This window comes from Haliaeetus leucocephalus, unplaced genomic scaffold, assembly GCF_000737465.1.
Source record: "Haliaeetus leucocephalus isolate CR32 unplaced genomic scaffold, Haliaeetus_leucocephalus-4.0 Scaffold262, whole genome shotgun sequence".
NCBI classification, from domain to species: Eukaryota; Metazoa; Chordata; class Aves; order Accipitriformes; family Accipitridae; genus Haliaeetus; species Haliaeetus leucocephalus.
Genome location: NW_010972698.1, coordinates 341,589 through 357,316, shown reverse-complemented (window position 1 = coordinate 357,316; position 15,728 = coordinate 341,589). Strand labels below are relative to the sequence as shown.

The 15,728-nt window shown below is 52.0% G+C and overlaps 1 protein-coding gene across 2 annotated transcripts in view; it reads right to left on the bottom strand.

The window, feature by feature from the left end:
* The window catches only part of GABRQ (gamma-aminobutyric acid (GABA) A receptor, theta), a 75,110-nt gene extending 61,165 nt beyond the window's left edge, over positions 1-13,945 (bottom strand). For both annotated transcript variants that reach the window (XM_010568902.1, XM_010568903.1), the window contains exons 1-2: positions 13,320-13,945; positions 9,186-9,274 (exon numbers count right to left, since the gene is read on the bottom strand). In XM_010568902.1, coding sequence (XP_010567204.1) covers positions 9,186-9,274; positions 13,320-13,522 — 292 coding nt within the window. In that variant the 5' untranslated portion in view covers positions 13,523-13,945. The remainder of the gene's footprint in view (positions 1-9,185; positions 9,275-13,319) is intronic.
* Positions 13,946-15,728: the final 1,783 nt, after the last annotated feature.

Below are 15,728 nucleotides of genomic sequence, written 5' to 3'. Positions count from 1 at the left end.
GTATTTGGTCATAAAAAATCTATGACTAAGAAAAGAGGCAAAATTAATGGAATAAATGCTTTGTTAAAATGATGATGACATCTTTCTTTTAGAGAGTGTCATGGTTTAACCCCAGCCAGCAACTAAGCACCACGCAGCCGCTCACTCACTCCCCCCCCATCCAGTGGGATGGGGGAGAAAATCAGGAAAAGAAGTAAAACTCCTGGGTTGAGATAAGAACGGTTTAATAGAACAGAAAAGAAGAAACTAATAATGATAATGATAACACTAATAAAATGACAACAGTAGTAATAAAAGGATTGGAATGTACAAATGATGCGCAGGGCAATCGCCCCCCCCCCGCCGCCCGACCCCCAGCCAGTCCCCAAGCGGCGAAAAACCCCGCCCCCCCCACTTCCCAGTTCCTAAACTAGATGGGACATCCCATGGAATGGAATACACTGTTGGCCAGTTTGGGTCAGGTGCCCTGGCTGGGCATGAGAAGCTGAAAAATCCTTGACTGTAGTCTAAACACTACTGAGCAACAACTGAAAACATCAGTGTTATCAACATTCTTCACATACTGAACTCAAAACATAGCACTGTACCAGCTACTAGGAAGACAATTAACTCTATCCCAGCTGAAACCAGGACAGAGAGCTATCTCAGAGCCCCTCACTAGTCACGGTGCACTGTCCCTGCTAGCCAAGGTGCACTACCATGGACTAGCTCCAGCAGTGCTGGAAAGCGGCTGTGTCAGGGACCGAGCGGAGCTGCAGGGAAAGACTGCACCAGCCAAGGGTGGAAAGGAAGGAGGAGGGCAACCGGATGCAATTATCCAACATGGGCTTTGGCACAAATGTGCGAGTCAACCTCTCCTCCAGTTCCTGTGAAAGTATACAGGCTTAATGGATGATGACAAGATGTCATGTCCTTCGCCAGATACCAAATCCAGAAAAAAATATTTGGTACTACCAAGCACAGCTCTAGGGCAGGCACACAGATTGCTCAGAAACCCAAGCCCAATTTGACTCTGGGCTGAGATTCAGGGGAACTCATCTTCATTGCTGTCTTCGTCACGCCACCCAAAACTCCCTCCACTGCTGTGTCAGAGCTTCCTGTCTCTGAAGGAGGAAAATAAGGATCTTGTGGGGCCACAGATAAATGCACAAATATGTTCAACATGAGCAAGAAGTTCACAAGCTCTATCACACTGGAGGAAGGGACTGGTCTAATATTCTAAAATATTATTGCACTCAAAAAAAATGCATGAGAAAACAAAATCGATGAAAGTTAGGTGGAAAGATGCCCACTGCTGAATGGATGTTATGGAGCCAGTTCTTAATTAAACAGTCCACAGGATCTTTGTTCATTCCTTTTGCTTGTTTGACAGAGGATGGATTTGCTCTGAGGATGACGCAGGATTATATACCAGAGGATAGCACTGACAGTGGGGTCCCTGCCTGATTTGCTGAAGAAGCTGATAGCCATGCAGTTAGTGAGGGGGAGACCTCTGGGAAAGGAAAGAAGATGTTTGTGTAGCTGGGTCCTGTTCTCTAGAACTGGATGTGTCACAGGGGTTCCTATGTGCTCCTTCCTATGCAAGTCACCTAAACCTCACAGGTTTTCGTGAACTCTGCATGTCTGTCTCTTGGGGCACTGGGGCTGTGCACTCACAGCTGTGGCTGAAATCAATAGGAGCTGTGCTTTGAACATGCAGTGTGCTGACTACAATGCTGCTAAGCATTCTGGAAAATCAGGTGTTTTGGCTGGGCATCCCACAGCAGGGGATACCTTTGACTCCTCAGAGGAGAGGTGTGAACATGTTCATGCTGTACTGGTGTGCTTGACAACAGTTATAAAAACAACTAATTCTGTGTTGTGAGCAGGTCTGAATACAGAGTAGTCAAGAAAGCATGATTCCAAGATGGTCTTTGCCTGCTCAGTCCCAGGCTTTGCATCAGACACACATCTCGCTCCAGTCTGGCTCAACCTGTCCTAATCACTTGCTGTGACTACCTCAGCTAGTCTCTCCACTGTCATGCTCCCAGCCTGTCCCCCCCTTGAATGAACGGAACAAGAAAGATCAACTCCACGTGTAAATGGCATCTCTTGTGTGCTCTGTAGAGGTGTTCAGGAGGAAACGACTGTTGGACCTTGCCTCCTGATGCATCCTCACAAGGGGACCAAATATAGATCCAGGGAGATACCCTAATTCTGGCTTTTCTGAAGTCCTGAGTGTCTGACTTTACAGCCTCAAAGTCCTTTTCACAGCATGTATTTCCTATAAAAAGAGCAGTGAAAAAAATAGAAATTCCATCATGTGGCAATGTGTTAACATCCACATATGTCCCAAGAAGGACTGGATCCTTTCATTTCCTGCCACTTCAGTTAATGAAGTAAGACACAACAGCAGGAGATTGTCATCTTCCTTCTGGATTAGCCCTAGAGAGGATGTGACCCATGGTCTGGAGCCAGAAGTCATGTAAACAGGGGAGGAAGTGAGGGCTACACAGCTGCAGCCAGTTCTACTGACCAAGAACATCCTTTTCTTAACACCCTTTTCCCAGGAAGGAAAGTGGGACTACTGGCAGCCCTGGCAGCATACCCATCTTTTCTTTGGTCCTGGGTGACACTGGGGTTTGCAGACTTCTCCAGAGAGCTCCTGTCTCTCCTTCCTCAATTTAGTCCTTTCCCAATCTGATTCATATTCACCCCTCTGCTTTCAAATCCAGACCTGCTCCTCTGCCCTGCCAGGTTATAGGGAAGGAAGGGTGATATTTCCCGCTGCAGTAAGGCTCTGTGAAATGCAGCATTTCAGGTTAACCCTGTGTCCAGCTTTGGGCAATTCCTCCTGCAGGCAGAGAAGGAGATGGCCCTGGCGGGAGGGATGCCTTCCTGCTAAGTCTCAATTCCCTGCCCCAAAGCGTGCAAAAGAGTTGGCTCAAGGCATCTCAGAAGCATAGGGATAATTGAATCTGGCTGCTCTGAGATTTAAACGATTTTGCCACAGAAGTGGAAGGGAAGAGAGCTGGAGAGCTGAGGACTAAGCCCTAGAAAGGCAGGTTTGCAGCTCCTACTGCCCCCAGGACAGGCAGCCCAGGACCAGTGCCCATTCCCCCGCCGGGCTCCCCCCTTCCCAGCCCCACGCCCTGGTCCTCCTGCAGCAGCACCACCACTCCGTGATGGGACCACGGCATTTGTGCCAGCCGGGTTGCTGACAGCCCCGGGCACCCGCCTGCTACACACACGCCTGGGCCAGCCCTGCTGGAGGTGCTGCCAGTTTGACCCCCCCAACATTTTAGGAGAGGAAAAAAACCCAGCACATACATACCTCAGCTTGTTCTCGGAAATTTCTGAATAATTTTGCTTAAATTTTCCCTCCACCCCTTCAAAAAGCCAAAGCAAGCTAGCTGCATAAAAAAAACACAACCACTGTGGCTGAACCTTATACGCAGTGGAAAACAGGGACATTTTCGGGAAGCCTTAACAATGTGCAATACCACCAGCCTTCACTACATAAGAAACCAAATTCCCATTCCTTCCAGTACAGGACCACTAAGACCGGCTGTTTCCCAGCCACACAGGGCTGGTGGGCCAGGGCTCGGGCCCCCCTTGGCCTCCTGCCGCATTTGTGCCAGCCAACGCAGCCGCTCAGCCTGCCAGCCCCGCCAGTTTCGGAGCCCTGAACTACTGATGATGCTTCACTGCAACACTTTATGCATCAGCAATCATTTATTTTTACAATTCTGGATTTCAAGTGATGCTGTTACGCAGGGAAGGGCTGAGGATTTCATCCCCAGGTCCACTGAATTTGGAGTGGCCTTTGAAGAAGAAACACTGGGGAACGAGCAGGACGGGGAGGCAGGCTGGGTCCCCAAGAGATTGCAGGCATGGTGGAGCAGAGAGGGGCTGAGGGAAGGAGGCACAGGGGAGAGAAAGGATGGAGGCCAAGATATTGCAGCTAAGGAGGGATTTGGGTGTCAAAGGAGAGGGGTGAGACTGGGAAAGGGTGATGAGAGCTGGGAAGCCAGGTCCCTGCCGCAGAGCAGATGAGGAGCAGGACACAGGCTCATTTCAATCCAAGACCACCTAAGCCCTAATTCTCCTTAAGGAGGTTTGAATTAAAAATGGGGCAGGGAAAGCTGCTGGATCCACAGGCATGAAAACACAGGATTTACTGTGTAATCCTGAGAGCTTCCTGGTCATTCCTTTTTCACCAGGCATTTTCAGATACTGTGCACACCACCCAGGAGAAACACTAGGATCCCTGCGTTCTAGGTGGACTGGGGGCAAGGAGCAGAGAATGTCCTCCCCTAACAAGATCTGTAAATGATGCTGGGAAACCATAAATGGTCCCCTTTCCATCCATTCCTGGGAAGGAGAGCCGTCTGCTTGAAACTCTTGCAAAGTTTTGGACTGGAAATATTGCACCAACGGAGAGCAGCTGAGTCACTGAGCTCAGGTGGGATCCTCCTGCCATTCCTTCATTGCCTTCTCTACCGTGGGGCAATACAGTCTTCGTTTGCTTTTTTTTCTTTCTTTTTTTTTTTCTTCTATGGAACTAATGCTTCTGAAAGTGAGTGCCTAAGAGCACTTACAAGAACCAGGGTGTTGCTCTGAAAGCTCCCTCTCTTCTCCACCTGTGGCCCTGCAATGCTTCCTAGACCTGATCTGCAGCATCCCCTGCTCATCCAGTCCTAAACCGTGAGCATCCTGCTTGCCTTACTGTGGTGTAATTATTGTGCTTGCAATATACCCACCGAACCTTGCCCACCATACTGTCCCTCTCCCAGGCCAGGGCCAGCTGGATGACACCCACCTGTGATTTGATCTCCCTGTGAGATACGCTGCCCTGCTCCCCCACAGCCAAGCAGGCTCCCCAGCATAACCTGCCAAAAGACCTCGCTCTGCATCGTTGCTGATCTTGCAGTACCAGAACAGAGATCTCCCTCTTCAGCAGACCAAGAGCCCTGGCTGGATCTTCCTCCTACCCAGCAAATCCCTGCTCAAAGACTGCTCCAGATCCCCACTACAACCCTGGCCAAACCCCTTAGACCTGCTTTACAATGACCCCCTGCCCTTTCAGTCCCAGGTCATCTTCTTGCTCAGCCCATGAAAATTGGGCTTTGTGGTCTCTACATGTCCCACCTGGCCACTGTCCCAGATCTCTATGACATGGTGTGCTACTCTAGGGCTTGGGGGACTGTGGGTGAGAAGTAAGAGGGGATTGTCCAGGGGTCCCCAGGCTGGAAGGGTTTATCACCTGCACCCCAAGGACTGACGTACCTGCAGGCCCTTCAACGCCAGCCCCTCCACTGCACCTCACCTGGTGCTTGACCCCCTTGGGCTGCCTCCACTGAGCTGGGACGGCTTTCTGGAGGAGTTGCTCCCAGATTTTTCCATCACCTCCATATGGCTCCAACTTTTCCCCTTTCTCCCCTGTGTCCCCCCTTTCAGCCCAGCTCCCCAGGTGAGCACGTCACACTCATTGCCACAGCACTACCCCTGAGAGCCGACCTGCTCATCAGCCTAATGGGTTTCCAAGGGGGTGGGGGAGAGGGGAGGAGAGCGAGTGGCTGATGCTTCTCAGCCACTCAGCTCGGCCCAGAGCTAACGAGGCATCTCAAAATTAAAAAGTGAACTGCAATCCCCAGCAGGCCTGTCCTCCTTTTGGCATTAGTTGGAGTTCTCTTTCTCTCAAAAAAAAAAGAGGACTGGGGAGCCGTGAGTTGCATTTGGAGCCGTTGAAGCACCACATCCCATGGATGGTGGGGGTGCTGGAATGAGGAGGGCAGCCTGGGACTGCTGTGCCATGGAAGCACTGGCTCTCTTAGAAAGGTTGTGACGTGCAAGACCTGCCCAGCCGTGGCAAGGCGCACAAATGGTACACAGGAACAGGCTCTTCCATTGCCTCTACATCCAAAGGTCCCCAGCTCCCTCCTGCTCTGCAGGCAGCACCCATGGGTGCGTGGAGGAGGCACCCCAGGATGCAGAGGTGGTACCCTGCCCTTAGGGCTAAGAGGGTGGGGACAGCGCAGGGGTGATTGCCACCAGGCACTGAGGTGAGGGGAGGATGGCAAGAAGGAAACAACACTCCTGTATGAGTAAGATATGGGGAAAGCCAGAAGGGAAAGAGCAGAGAAGGGAGGGAAGAGAGGGCAGCCTGGTTTATCACTTTTGTGGGTTGCATTTCTCACGTGGGAATCTGTCTGGGAAGGACCTTTCTCTGTCTGCACATCTGGGGTGCCCAGCACCGGCTGCTCTGACCTTCCCGCCCCCAATGCCCTCACCCTTGAGCTGCAGAGGGCCGAGGGCTCTGCCTTGTAGAGGCGCTTTCTGGAGCAGCTCAGCCTGGCTCACAGGCAACTGAGTGGTAACTGCTTTGCTCCAGTCCTCTCCACTCCTCCTGCATGCAGCTGCCTGTCCAGCCAGACCCCTCAGTCACTGCTGGGCCGGCCCTGAGATAGCCCCATGCCATTCCTCTGGGGCACACAGCTCCAAGCAGGACCTGCCACCCCTCCGAGGTGCTGTCTTGGCCATTCACAGCTCACCCTGACTGGTCTTCCTGGGGCAAGAGCACAAGTGGGTGAAGAGTGATTGTCTCCCCCAGCAGAGGTGGCTTACACCCATCTTGCCCAGCTGGAAGGCAGCCAAGGGGTGGCAGGATGTCCAGATGAAGCACGAGGGGGGCTGTGGGGCAGTGTCCTGGAGAACAGCCCAGTCCTCAGGGTGCTGGGACTGGGGTTCAGTCCAGTCCCACGCATCCCTGAGAGATAGCAGGTCTGCGTACACACAGGTTCCGGGGCTTTGCCCAAAGTGTGCCTTTTCCAGCTGCACACAATTTCTTCGGGGGAACATCGCCCTCTCCACAGCAGGACTGTGGATGAACTAGAAGCCTCAAAGGGTTAGACACATCCTGGTGTGATCCCACTGGATTTCTCCTAGCAATGGATTTGGCCCAAAATCTCAGAAAGCTGGTGAGCTCTGGGGACAGCAGTGAAGCAAGGAAACTTCACCCCTTTTCCCTGGGCTTGTAAAGCCAATGATCTTCAGCTTTCAGACTCACCTCTCAGCCCACTCTTCCCTCAACTGTAAATGCTGCAGGGGCAATTTTGTCCAGATAAGCTTATCCTCAGGGGGAGGGGGCCAGACTTGCTGAGAGTTAGGGCATCCCTGCACACCGAGCATGGTCACTGGTGCTGTCAGCCAGGACTTTGCACTCACGAGCAAAGGGAAGGACAAGAAAGGGTGAAAGGCAACACTGAGATGGGTGCAGGAAAGAGGGTTACCGTCGTCTTTCTATTTCTCCGCTTGAGTGAGGGAAAATGCAGTTTGTGCTTTGGGAATTCAAAGTAAAATCAAATAAAATGCAACGGTTGCCCCAAACCATCCATTTTAAAGTCAGGAAGGATGCAGTGCTTGCTGAGCCCAGCCTGTGCACCACACAGACATGGCAGGGTCAGCAGAACTGCCTGCACCGAGCCCCTTGCTGCCTTGCCCGGGCTGAAGGAAGGGGTGGTCTGTGTCCTGGGGGGGAGCGGCTGGATGCCCTGGGGACCTTGCATCGGAGCACACAGGCTGTGAAGTGGACCTGGGCTGCTAGACCTCCAGACCCATGGCTCCCCACTGCACCCCTCTGCTCTGTGCCTCCATGGAACCAGATCACCTACTGTTTTACTGTATCATAATCATCTCAGTGGCTTACAAGATGGTTTTCTTGCAGTTTTTATGTCATCTCTGCAGTTCTCCCCCTCATAAAGTGTGACTGCACCAATTCCTGTGATTGGGGCTGGTTAGCTAATAGGGACATTTCATGTTTACCAGACAGAGCCTTTAAATCAAATCCAGCCATATCCCATGTTCAAAGGACAGAAGGGAGAGGGGGAAGCCCTGTTTCCTTGCAGAGCACTGCAAGCCTCTCCAAATTGGTTCCCCACTGCACTGAAGTGACCTCCCAGATGCCCCGAGCACTATGGAGGGATGAGCATCTCCCCCACCCCGCAGCCCTCCCTGAGGCCAGAGTCCAGCAGCACTTGGTGCTGTGGCCAGAAAGCCCCTGCTCCACCTCGGGGTGAAGCGCGGTGGTAAGGGCAGTGGGGACGGTGTGCGTGGGGAGGGAAGGCAGCGTCTGCTGAAGGGTAAGAAGTGGTGACTGGATGGGCGCATGTTTGGGTGACGTACAGGGAAACCAGAGGTTTCAGGGAGAGACAGGTTCATTCATGGGGTCATGGGAAACTGGAATACACAGGGGTGACTTCAAAACCTGATGAAATCAGTGGGGATATTCCTCCACCCCCAGCTTCAAGGAACTCTGGATCAGGCCCTCTGGGAGAAAACTCCTCCCTTGTATCACCATGGAGTTGGCCCTGGCATCTCTCCCCCTCGAGAGCACAAGCATGAATCTGCTTCCCAGCAGTCATCTGGAGAAGGACATCTCGATGTGGTTCCTGTCCTCCTGCAGGCTGAACATCCCCCAATCCCACACATCTCCTCATGAGGAGGAAATAACATTGCCCAGAAAAGACTGAAAACAGCTAAGCTCAGCAGGATGAAGCCAGAAGTCCTCCAAATCCCCCTCCCTGTGCAGTCAGCTGTGGTTCTCCACTGCCTGTTCCTCTCCAATAAATGGATCTCAACTGTAGCCTGGAGTACAGTGGTACCCAAGGATTATTTCATATTTCATCTCCACCAGGACAACAAAGAGAAGGCCCTTCCCGTTCTCCTTTTTGCTCACAGGACACAAGAGAGGAATTTCAGATCCTTGCATTTCCTACTGAAAGGCAGCCAGGCCACCAGCTCCCCAGGGAATGGTTTATCCCATATAGTTGCTGAGGGGACAGCGTGGCAGACCACCCAACAGCCCTGCCAGCTATCACCCCAACCCTCTGGAACAGGGGAAAAGCAGACTGTCTCTGTCACAGCAAAATGTCCCCAGAAACATTACACCACGGACAATCCAACTGTGCAGAAATGGGTGACAGTGGGAGGAGAGGAGCCAGTGACAGAAGGAGGGAAAACATAAGGCAAGAAAGAAACGTGAGGGAGAGGGCAAGAAGGAGATGAGGGCTAGCAAACAGCACAGGGTAGGGGACGTCAGATGGGAGCATTTCACAAGGTCAGTACATTCTGCGAGCGGCCAAGCCAGCAGCACAGACACGCAATGGCCCCCATGCTCTGCTCCCTGCAACCGGCCGTCACCATACCTCCAAAGTCAGGCCTGAGGCGGACGTCATAGCCCTTCAGCAGTTTGTCCACAATCTCTTTCACCACAGAAATATTCCCAGTGGATGGGCTGAAAGACAAAAGAGAGTCCTTGTCATCCATGTGTCAGCAGCCACGTGGGCGGGGGTCCTGCCCAGGCAGCACCGCAGCAGCATCCCTCACGCTTCATGGCACCAAAGCACCTGTGTGTGCTACAGACACCCCAGCCATGGGCAGAGTCTCCCCGTTCCCTTTCTCACTCATATTTTCTGTCCCTGGCACAGCTCTCAGCCCCTGACCTGCACATGAGCCCCACAGGGCTGCCAGGGGTCCTAAGCTGTTCTGTGGGGTGGCACAGGAGTCTCAGGAGGTATTTTGGCTCCTCTTCTGCGGCTCACTCCAACTCCTGGGTACCCCAAACTCCATCCCCTGTGCTTCTGCCTGGTGTGTGCCTGCATCCCAGCGGTCCCGCTGGGCTGGTGCACCCCTCAATGTAGGTACCACTCACTATGCACGCTCTCTTCCTGGCCACCAACCCGCGCACTCGGGGTGCCTCACTGTGCCCTGCCCGTAGGTGGGTGCACACTCACACACACACACACGCAGGCAGAAATTGCCCTTTCTGTTCCACCAAGGTGTGCACGGGACGGCTGCAGGCTCTCTCTTGCAGGGCTTACTCCCCTTCCCCTGCCACACTGGGCACTTGCTCCTGGTCTCACACTGCACAGCATGGACTTGTCATGCACTGAGGTCCCCACTACACAAGTTCCCCCCCTCAGCAGGCACTCTGCACTGTCACAAGCACCAGTGAAACCTCTATTTCTTAGTGCACCCAGGTATTTCTTCATATTATTGAAGTAAAGGAAAAAAAGACTGTTCCTTTTGTTCTATGGCCTCAACATACGCCTGATTTTTGGCGTGTAAAAATTCATTTTCTGTCACTCAGCATCACTGAGTGACTTCTTAGCAACACAAATCAAGAGACAGAGGCAGGGAAGGAGATTCCATCTTTCCCTCTGTGTTCCAGAGCAGCGATACTTCCCCTCTCGACCCTCTGACTTGCACACAGTGGGGCAGCCATCCTCCCTAACACTGATCCAGCTCCTCCAGCCGTTTCAGCAAGAAGGGAGCTCCCTCTAAAAACAGCCCAAGAGCCAAAGCAAAACTGAAGGTGGGAAACCAGAAAGCAAAGGATGCTAAAAATAGCGAACCTATTCAGTACTGCGGGGTTTATAGGTTTTGTGCCTGAATACCCAGCCTCTGTGCCACCCTCGTCCCCTGCTTTGCATGAGAATAGAGACCCTGTCGGTGACAACTGCTGCTCTTTGCAGTCACCCACCCCAACAGCATGTCTCCCTACCAACACCACCTCCCACATCCATCCAAGTCAAGGTGGAAAGCTGCACCATAGCACTACCTCTGTCAGCCAGCTCAGTGCCTCACTGGACACCGGGGTTTGCATTGACATATCCATGTGTCTGCACCCCCCTCCCCCCCCCGAGACATGCATGCTTTCCTGACTGTACGAAGGATGTATAGACTCCCTGCCTGTGCACACAGACATGCAGACACATGAAAGCACTGGAGCTCAAGGGTACAGCTGTGAAACATGCACAAATGTGTGTGCATGTGTGTGACTGCATCCAAGTCTGTGTGGAGGTGACTGTGAGTGCAGATCTTGCTCCATTGGGTTATGATGATACACTGGGCTGTGGACACAATTTATGCAGGAGCACAGAAACAGGCATTTGTGGGTGCCTGAGACTGGCTTCCCAGGTGCCCAGACTCTCCATACAGGTGTGGGTGGAGGCATGTGGGACCACTGGGGAGTCTGGGCATGCGTTAAAGCTCTGGATGCACAGGGTGTATACGTGCTGGGATTTCTCAACCGAACAGGGATGTGCAAATGTGAGACAGCACGCTTCCCGGGCCCAGCTTTGGTGCATGGACAAACTGTTCAGCACTTGTGCTGGGGGCAGAAGTGTCTGAGCTGTGTTCCTGAGCGTGCACCTTAGAGGTGTAGCGCTCTCCATTTCATTGCTTTAATCACTGTAAAAAGGCCATAGGGGTATGCACACTGTGTCTAGGCTTGCAAGGTCCACTTGCACCTGTGGATTTCTATGCAGTTATGTGAGATTTTGCAACATGCTTGTGTATATATGCTCACTATGGATTGATGATGTGCACCAGGATTTGTTTATCTGTGGACAGTCATTCCTAGGTACGTAGATTTCCGTATTCATAATATAGACACTGTGTATTTCTCTATCAATTTAGACACTTCTGTTTAGCTTCACACAGGACATAAACTCAGGAAGCAGTGTTACCTCCCTAATACAGGCAAGGAAATTGAGGCACAGACTGTAACCAATGTGCCAGGGGCCCTGCAGAAAGGGGCAAAGTGGGAAAGGGGATATAGGGACTCTCCTCCTTACCAGCTACAAGTTGGCCCAGTGAGGGCATAAACTGGTGTCATGATTAAGGGCAAGGTCTCTTGCCCCTCAGTGCTCCTTTTGATTCGAAAAGTCACGTTCCTCCCGCTGAACAGTCAAGTTGTGCATTTGCCCAGCTGCGGGTGAGCAGCTGCATGTAAGTGCTATTCCTGGCAAATATGGGTCTGCATCCGCTTAGGGAGCACATACATCTAGCCTGTGAACTGAATTTTTGAATACTGTGTCCCTGACTCTGTGTGGGTGTGCATGTGCTTTGCATATACACGTACACTTGCAGCCAAACGTCTACATATATGCACACTGTGCTGCTGGCTGGGATGTGTGGGAGTAGCTGAAGGCATGTGCACATGGGAGAGTGTTTTGTCTCCAAGGTGTGCACAGATACACACGCAGACTATAGGTGAATATCAGTCCTGGACATAAGCAGATACAAACACACATGCAAGGACACATCTGAGCAAAGGCTTTTGGTATGGGCATTACTCTTTACACATTTGCTTGGACACTGCCTCTGAGCATGCCTGTGTATTTGTCCATACACAGTGGAACCACGCATGAATGGTGTGGGTAAGGTGGGCACGAATCTGCGCATGTGCATGTTTATAACTATGGGAACATAAATCTTTGTATACACAGATCTGCAAGCCTGTGCAGGGACCTGCATTTGTGTGTCGGGAACACACTGCTCAGTGTGCATGGCTGAGCAAGGAAATGCCACAGCTCCCCCGCAACAGACTTCATGCACGCCGTCAGCACAGAGGTACAAACCCACCTGCCCGCATGTGTGAGAAGGGAGGGTGAGGAGGAGTAGGCAGCGCTACTCCTGTGTGTGAAGGCAGTGGATAAACGCCTGTGTCAGAGCAAACAGGTGTGCTCTGTACACCTTGTCCAGGCTGGATGGGTGCCTGCACCTCTGGTTGCTTGGATCACTCAGAGCGCCCAGGGCATGTACCAGGAATAGCTGCAGCTTGAGTATGCAGGGTATTTAGTGCAACCATTTACACGGCTATACGCAGAGCAGGCAAGAGTGTCGTGCTCTGTAGGTGTGTTGTGATACACATGCGTGTGCACCCGAATGGGCATGGATGAATGTGCACAGCAGGGGTGTATCTGAACGGATCGCACCCACGGATGATTATATTGCATGCCATAAATCTGCGTGGAGGCACAGACGTAGGCATTGCCTCCCGTACACCGCAGAGCCAGGGCTTTGGTACAGGCACAGCACGCTTGGATGTGAGCGTGGCTGCGTGTGCACCGTGTGTGTGCCGACACAGGCATGGCCAAGGCAGCCTTGTGCTGGGGTGCGTATGCACACAGCTCGGTGCCGTGCACTCCGTCGGCTCCTACGGACACCATGTTCCCCAGCAAAATGCTTCATTTTGCCATTTTCCTCCAGGTCGCGTACGGTGTGGGGGGGGGAGCAAGGGGACGCGCTGCAAGTGGGCTGCGAGGTGGGCTCCGGCTGCAGAGAGCCTGCTCCACATCTCATGTATGAGCATCCCTCCTCCCCCTAAAATGACACGGGCTGGGAAATAACAACAGCAGGCAGCAGGGGAAGCAATTTGGGGAAAGAACCCCCTCCCCTTTACCACATAGAGCTCGATGGAGAAAACCCCAAACAAAACAAACAAATCTCGTCTCAACCCCCCTGTCCCTGCAGCCTGGGATCGCAATCCTTACCTTTGCGCACAGCAGGCGAGACAAAGAGCTGCTAAAGCAGAGACAATTCCACTCAATCTGTCTGCCTGAAATGTCCACATTTCCACAAAGACGAAGGATGAAAAAAAATCTTTGGAGGGGAGGGGAAAGAAGGATGGATCTCTGAAATCCCCCTCCAAAAAAAGGGGGGGAGGGAAAAAAAGAAACCAACCCCCCCCGTTCATGATTTCCTAGAGAAAAAGAATAATGAAAAAACTAAAAAATGTGGGGGAAAAATATCCCCCCCCCCCTCCTTCAGTGCCAGTCAAAGAATTCGTTTCTTCTTCCTTTCAGCATCCTCTCAACAAGAGACATCCTCTGGCAATGGAGAAAATCCCAAGAGAAAGAAAAATAAAATGCCCCAAAATGGGCTCAGCAAAATGTGAAATCGAATCTCACAGGTATGTAGAAGAAGGAGAAGAAGAAAAAATAAAAAAAAAAAAAGAAAAAGGAAAAAAGAACTCAGTGTCTCCTGAGCACTCCACTTGGATTATTTTTCCTCCTGCTCTTTTGCCATCCGGTTCTGCAGATGTTGCATGGCTCCTGCTACCCACCTTCAGAGAAGAGGAGGAGGAGAAAGAGAGAGAGAGAGTGTGTGTGAGTGTGTGTGTGTGTGTGTGTGTGTGTGTGTGTGTGAGGGGGGAGGTGTGAGTTATCTAGCAATATGATTTTATTCTGGATTTTACCTACTTGCTCCCCCTTCCCTCTTTATTTTCCGAGGGGGAAGGGGAAGCAACCCAACCCCACTGTGCAGTTATTTTATTTTAGGGAAATCTCAGACTCATCACTTGGAAGCTTTGGGGCTTTTCTGAAAGGGTTAAAAAAAGGGAAAACAAATGCAACCCAGTAAATAAATAAATACATATATGCATGTGTAGAAAATAAATAAATCCCTGTCTGCAGAAAGGGCTGCTCTCGGAGGGAGGACTGGATGTCTCCCTAGTGCTGTTGCCGCAGCTCCTGTGGAGTTTTGCTGCTCATTGCAAAGTCACAAGAGGAGGGGAGGAGAGAGGGAGTTTGTGGATGGGGAGGGGGACTCTCCGGACAAATTGGGATCCTGACGTCATGGCTGACAACATTAACCCCTGCTGGCTTGCAGAGGGGATTTTTTTTCATTTTTTCCCAGGGATATGGGAGCAGGGGAGGGGATGGGAAAGGTGATGGCATTTTGGCAAGCGGGGGGATGTGCCTGGACAAGAGTGGCTCAGCTGCAAGCACTGATGGGTGCTGTCGTTGCCTGAAATAGTGTGATCAGCAAAGGCTGAGCTTCTTCCTTGAGCCACAGAGATAAAAAAGTGTTTTACTGAGACTCTCTCCATGCCATGGGGCACAGTGGCCTGGTGGCCTTCTCCTGGGGCACTAGGGAAGATCTGAAGCCACTGGTGGGGCTGGAGGCTTCCCCAGGCCAGGGATACTCAGGGATGCTCAGCTTTCCCTGGGGGGTGCTGTGTTATGGGTACAATACAGTTTGTGGGAAAAGGGAACCTGAACTTCCAGAAATGCTGCTGAGGATCAGCTCCCGGTGCTGTGGCTTTGCCTGCTGAAATGGTAACACCCATTGAAATCTTCACGGTCACTATCTCCTGTGCATCAGCTTCTGATCTATATCTTTAAAAAGTAATATAATTAAGGAGCTCTACATCAGACATGCAGTAACGTATGGAGGATTTTTTCCTAGGAAAAAGAAGAGATCCAGCAGCACTTTCAATGCAGAGCAGAAGCCGTGGCTCAAGGAGGAAATGTCTTAGCTCTCACACCAGGACCGTCCCAGATGCTGTCTCCTCTGTACCTGCCTGGCAGCTCAGAGCAGACCCTCCGAGCAGGTAAGTCTCCCCTCCCCTGGCACTGGCTGACATCCATGTGTGGATGGTCTCCAAAGCCCTCTGGGCCAAGAGGGCAGAGCAGATGTGTCACTGCAGCTGGGCAGGACGAGGTCCAAAATGCCTCTGAAGAGGCACAGGGCAATGTGCAGTGACCGCTGGGCAGTGCCCTTGTCCTGCCCTTCCCTGCAGGGAGATCTGCCCCAGCCCTGGCTGGGCAAATCCTTGGCTCTGGGGTTCATAATGCTCCCTTCCGTCATGCTTGGCATGGCTCTTCATGGTTTCCTCATCAGAGGCACACCACAGATCATGTATGCTGCAACTCCTTCTCCCAAAAAGGGGGATGGAGAGTGACTGTTTTGAAGAGCTTCCCAGTTTCAGGCCAGACTGAGCTGTTGAGACGCAGAGACATTAAACCAAGGAAAAGCTGGGTTGTGTGATGCACTGTCCTGGTGTCACAGCTCAGGCCATCATCTCCCTTGCGGCTCCTGTCACAAAAGGGAGGTCCTGTGGGCAGCCAGCATGCGAGGCTTGTGGGGAAAAGGAGGGCTTCAGGAAGGTTTTGCATTTA